General features: G+C 37.2%; 1 protein-coding gene across 1 annotated transcript in view; it reads right to left on the bottom strand.

Annotated features, from left to right (window-relative positions):
• YLPM1 (YLP motif containing 1) overlaps window positions 1-5,833 on the bottom strand; it is a 76,283-nt gene that overhangs the window by 16,932 nt on the left and 53,518 nt on the right. The window contains exons 10-15 of the mRNA XM_011949809.1: window positions 3,342-3,357; window positions 3,196-3,258; window positions 2,777-2,896; window positions 2,360-2,536; window positions 2,193-2,276; window positions 1,152-1,235 (exon numbers count right to left, since the gene is read on the bottom strand). Coding sequence (XP_011805199.1) covers window positions 1,152-1,235; window positions 2,193-2,276; window positions 2,360-2,536; window positions 2,777-2,896; window positions 3,196-3,258; window positions 3,342-3,357 — 544 coding nt within the window. The remainder of the gene's footprint in view (window positions 1-1,151; window positions 1,236-2,192; window positions 2,277-2,359; window positions 2,537-2,776; window positions 2,897-3,195; window positions 3,259-3,341; window positions 3,358-5,833) is intronic.

Below are 5,833 nucleotides of genomic sequence, written 5' to 3' on the forward strand. Positions count from 1 at the left end.
TCTCTACTAAAAATACAAAAATTAGCCAGGCATGGTGGCGCATGCCTGTAGTTCCAGCTACTCAGGACGCTGAGGCAGGAGAATCGCCTGAACCCAGAGGTGGAGGTTGCAGTGAGCCGAGATTATGCCACTGCACTACAGTCTGGGCGACACAGTGAGACTCCACCTCAAAAAAAGAAAAAAAAGCATAATGACAATATTGAGTATTAAGAGGTCAAACAAAACAGAAACCTACAACTGGTAAAAATAGAAAATTTCTCCTTCCATCAAATTAATAATTGATTCAGGCAAGAACTACCAATGAATGAAAATTTGTTGGGGAAAAGATGTTAAGAGTATCTCCCTACAGTTTACTTATCACAAAGAGAAAAAGGTAGAAAAATTTGATGGATACCACCTTAACCAAGTAATCAGTGCTTAAATCACTAACAATGAGATAAATTAATACCATATGACTCCTGATGTGACATACTGAGAGGGCACAGTATCATTTATGCAGCATTCTTGCTAATGTTTAACCTGAACCTAAGCATGTGGAAACAAACAGATAAATTCAAATTAAGGGGCATTCTACAAAACAAGCCTATACTCTTCATAAATTCTTTATCTTTCATGACAATGACAAGGCTGAGAAACTATATTTTATATTAAAGGATTGAATCTTGGATTTTTGAAAATTTCTATAAATCATGTTATAGAGACAACTGGTGAAATGTGAATATAAACTATACGTGAGATAATTCAAGAAATTTAATTCAGGAAATTTATATTACCTAATATAGTATTTTATTGATACTAAATTTCCTGCATTTGATAACTGTTATCAAATCAAAAGAGAATGTCCTTGTTCTTACAAGATATCTGCTGATGTATTTAAGGGTGAAGGTTTACGAGATCTGCAACTTAACTCTCAAATGGTTCCACAAAAATAGTGACATCATTAACAAGAATGTTAATAAGAATATATGCATACAGAGAAAAATGTGGCAAAATATTAACTGTGATCTCAACGAAAGGCATACCAGTAGGTGTTCTTGTATTAATACTATTTATGTAACTTTTCTGTATTTCTGTAGGTTTTAAATTTTTCAAAGTAAAAAGGTGAAAAAGTAATGTCACTTTGCATTGCATTTGAACCAAAGGATACTTACCTCTTCAATAGCAGCATCTTGCAGCAAAGAACGAATATCCAGACGCATCATGTGACGAGGTGCAGTTTCCCAGTGATCAGCCATCTATTGAAAAATTCAGATGGTCGAGTTATCTCTGGAAACTACTCAAACACCAAGCAAGCATCCAAGATAAACAACATTTAACAATATTTAAAAATACTGTTAAATATTAATTAAATATTTAATTGTTAAATATTAATTTAATATTGTAAAGTCTAACAGGCTAATTTCTTTTCTTTTGAGACAGAATCTCGGTCTGTCACCCAGGCTGGAGTGCAGTGGCGCCAACATGGCTCACTGCAGCCTTGACATGGTGGGCTCAAGTGATCTTCCCACTTCAGCCTCCCCAGTAGTTGGGACCACAGGCACATGACACCATGCCCAGCTAATTTTTGTATTTTTTTGTAGAGACAGGGTTTCGCCATGTTGCCCAGGTTGGTCTCAAACTCCTGGGCTCAAGCGATCCGCCCACCTCAGCCTCCCAAAGTGCTGGGATTACAGGCCTGAGCCACTGCGCCAGGCCATAACAGGCTAATTTCAAGAAGAGCTAGGAAAAGAAACAAAGGAAGAGAAATATTTACTAAAGCAGATCGGAAAGTTATTATGAAAAAAAAGGAGATAAACAAGAGCTTCCAGACAAGAGTGTTGGTACAGATAATATGAGGTTTAGAGTACAGTCACACATCACTTAGCAATGGGCATACATTATGAGGAATGGGTCATTAGGCAATTTTGTCATTGTGTGAACATCACAGAGTATACTTACACAAACCTAGATGATAAAGCCTACTGCACATCTAGGTTACAAACTTGTACAGCATGTTAATGTACTGAATACTGTAGGCAACTGCAACACAATGAGGTATTTGTGTATTTAAACATATCCAAACACAGAAAAAGTACAATAAAAATACATTATTATAATCTTATGGGACCATCATATATGCAGTCCTTCCTTAACCAAAACATCACTATGTTGTGCATGATGGTACTCTATTATTCTATGTTTCTTAAAATCACCTTATTTATTTCTTTAAGCTTTCTTCCATGAATATTTCTCTTGCCACAAGTCTGGTTATCTGCACTCATTTCAGCCAAATATACCTAAGCAAGAATGAATAATAATTAGACAAAGATATATAACATTTACATAACACAAAGTACTTTAAAGTTCTTTAAGTTTCTACCTCAAATCCCTTGGTTTTTGCTGCACTCCAAAACTGGTCAAAGTGCCTAACTCTGTCATTGATGGCATCCAGGATGATAAAGGGAAAAAAGCCATCATCCAGAGTCTTTTTGAAAGTTTTGAACATGCTGGTGCGGTAAGTCTCCTCCATCTCAGCTTCATATTCATATTCCATTACCTAAGGTCCCCCAAAAGAGATATGGAATTAGCAAAAGCAAAGAATCATCCTAAATCTTTTCCTCAGTTAGGATTTGGATAGAGATTACTTTCTAGTCTTTCCTTCACAGCCAAGTACTAAAGTACTGTGTTCAGAAAAGAGAGAGGTCCTTGCCCTTAAAAAAGCCACACTTCTCCCCAAACACATTTTCCTTTAAACACTATTAATGAATCAGAATGAGATCTGACATAAATACCATACCTTCTTTTTCACTTTCTTTCCAGAATCTGGATCTTTTTCTTCTTTTTCCACTTCAGTGATGAAGTAATCATCCAGGCTTAGAACTCTGGGTGCAGGTCCTCCAAATTCTACCTCTTTATCCTAAGAATCATATAGTCAAGAAGGTTAAAACGAATTTATGGAATAAATTAGTTAATTATCACACCAAAGTTCCCTCTTGTGGCCAAATAATAGACAATCTTCTGGTGGTTTCAAATCAAGCCAAGGCAAAATGTTTCTCTGAGTAGATAAAAATATATATGGGACAACATCTACCACATGGGCCAACTCTAATGGATCAAATGGAAGACAATTATACTGGTATTATGTTGCCTGCTATTAATAAGAAGGCAAGTGACTACTAACACAAGCAGCTGATTTTTCAGCTTCCCCATACTCACTCGAATAAGTTTTGCAACATGTGTCTTTCCACTGCCAGGTAATCCTCTCATTATAACAACAATCTGAAACAGAATAGACCAAAAAAAAAAAAAAAATCACTCAGAGAAAAGTTTCTGCAATGAGATAATAGTTAACAATGACCTACCATTTTCCAGGATAGACTATACAATAGGCCATGAAACAAACCTTAATAAATTTGAAAGGACAGAAATAATACAAAGTATGTTTTTGGACCAAGTGGAATGAAATTGGAAATTAATAGTAAGAAAATGTTAGAGAAACTCACAAATATGTGAAAATTAAACAACATACTCCTAAATAACCAATGAATCAAAGAAGAAATGAAGAGGAACCAGAAATTAAGAGAAGCCAGAAACCAGGAGGAGCCAGAAACCAGCAAGAACCAGAAAATACTCTGAGATGAATGAAAACAACACAACATACCAAAGCTTACAGGATACAGCTAAAGCAGTGCTTAAAAGGAAATTGATAGCTATAAATGCCGATAGTAAGAAAGAATATAGGTCCCAAATCAATAACTTAATCATCCACTTTAAGACAATTGAAAAAGAAGAGCAAACTAAAGAAACAGAGGAAAGAAACAATAAAGATAAAAGCAGAAGTTAATAAAATAGAAAACAGAAAAACAAAAGAAAAAATCAATAAAACCAAACAGTGGCAGTGGTTCTTTAAAAAGACCAACTTTGGCAAGACGCGGTGGCTCACGCCTGTAATCCCAGCACTTTGGGAGGACGAGGCGGGCGGATCACAAGCTTAGGAGATGGAGGCCATCCTGGCTAACATGGTGAAATCCCGTCTCTACTAAAAATACAAAAAATTAGCCTGGCGTGGTGGCGGATGCCTGTAGTCCCAGCTACTAAGAAGGCTGAGGCAGGAGAATGGCATGAACCCAGGAGGTAGAGCTTGCAGTGAGTCGAGACTGCACCACTGCACTCCAAAAAGAGTTGGTCTTTTTTTTTTTTTTTGAGATGGAGTCTTCCTCTGTCACTGAGGCTGGAGTGCAGTGGCGCAATCTTGGCTCTTCGCAACCTCTGCCTCCCAGGTTTGAGCGATTCTAATGCCTCAGCCTCCCAAGCAGCTGGGATTACAGGCACCTGCCACCACACCCAGCTAATTTTTGTGTTTTTAGTAGAGATGGGGTTTCACCATGTTGTGCAGGCTGGTCTTAAACTCCTGGTCTCAAGTGATCCACCCACCTCAGCCTTCCAAAGTGCTGGAATGACAGGCGTGAGCCACCACTCCTGGCTAAGACCAACAAAATTGATGAACTCTTACCTAAACTGAATAGAAAAAAAAGAAGATTCAAATTACCAGAATCAGAAATGAAAGCTGGGCTCAGCGGCGTGTGCCTATAATCCCAGTTCCTCAGGAGGCTGAGGTAGGAGGGTCACTTGAGCCCAGGAGTGCAACCCCAGCCTGGGCAACAGTGAGACTTCGCCTCAAATAAAAAAGAAATGAAAGAGGGGACATTACTACCAACCTTACAGAAATAAAAAAAGATTACAAAGGAATACTATGAACAATTGTATGCCAGCAAATTAAGTAATTTAGGTGAAACAGACAAATTCCTGGAAAGACGTAGACTACTAAAATTTACTCAAGAATAATCTGAATAGACCTATAACAAGTGAAGAATCTAAGACAGTAATTTTAAAAAACTACACACAAAGAAAAGCCCGAGCCTGGATGACTTCATCACTGAATTCACCAAACATTTAAATACCAACTCTTCACAAAGTCTTCAAAAACATAGAATACGAAGGAATAATTTCTAACTTACTTTATGAGGCCAGCATTACACCAAACCACATACAGACAAGAAAACTACAATATCTCCTATGAATATGGATACAAAAATCCTCAACAACATATTAGCAAGCTGAATCCAGCAACATATAAAAATTATTACACACCATGACCAAGTGGGATTTATCCCAGGAATGCATGTTAACATATGAAATCAATTAATGTAACACATCATATCAACAGGCTAAAAACCAAAATCACATGATCATCTCAACTGACACAAAAAAAGCATTCAACAAATCCAACATCCTCTCATGATAAAAACATTCCACAAACTAGGAATAGAAGGGAACTTTCTCAACCTAATAAAGCGCATCTACAAAAAAATTCCACAGTAATGGTGAAAGATTGTATGTTTTCTCTGTAAGATCAGAAACAGGACAAGAATGTCTACTCTTGCCATGTCTATTCAACACTGCACTGGAGGTTCTAGCCAGGGCAATTAGGCAATAAATAAAAGGCATTCAATTGAGAAAGAAAGAAGTAAAAGTATATTTGCAGATGCCATGATCTTACATGTAGAAAACCTTAAGAATCCACTAAAAATCTACTAAAGTAATAAATGAATTCAGTGGTATTGCAGGATACAAGATGAATAATCAAGAATAAACCATATTTCCATATATTTGCAATAAACAATCCCAAAATGAAATTAAGTCATCAATAATAACTTTACGACAGGGTACTATGTTCACTATTTGGGTGACAGGCTCTTTAGAAACCCAAACTCCAGGCCAGGCGCGGTGGCTCAAGCCTGTAATCCCAGCACTTTGGGAGGCCAAGACGGGCAGATCACGAGGTCAGGAGATC

Source organism: Colobus angolensis, unplaced genomic scaffold, assembly GCF_000951035.1.
Source record: "Colobus angolensis palliatus isolate OR3802 unplaced genomic scaffold, Cang.pa_1.0 Scaffold3, whole genome shotgun sequence".
Taxonomy (NCBI): domain Eukaryota; kingdom Metazoa; phylum Chordata; class Mammalia; order Primates; family Cercopithecidae; genus Colobus; species Colobus angolensis.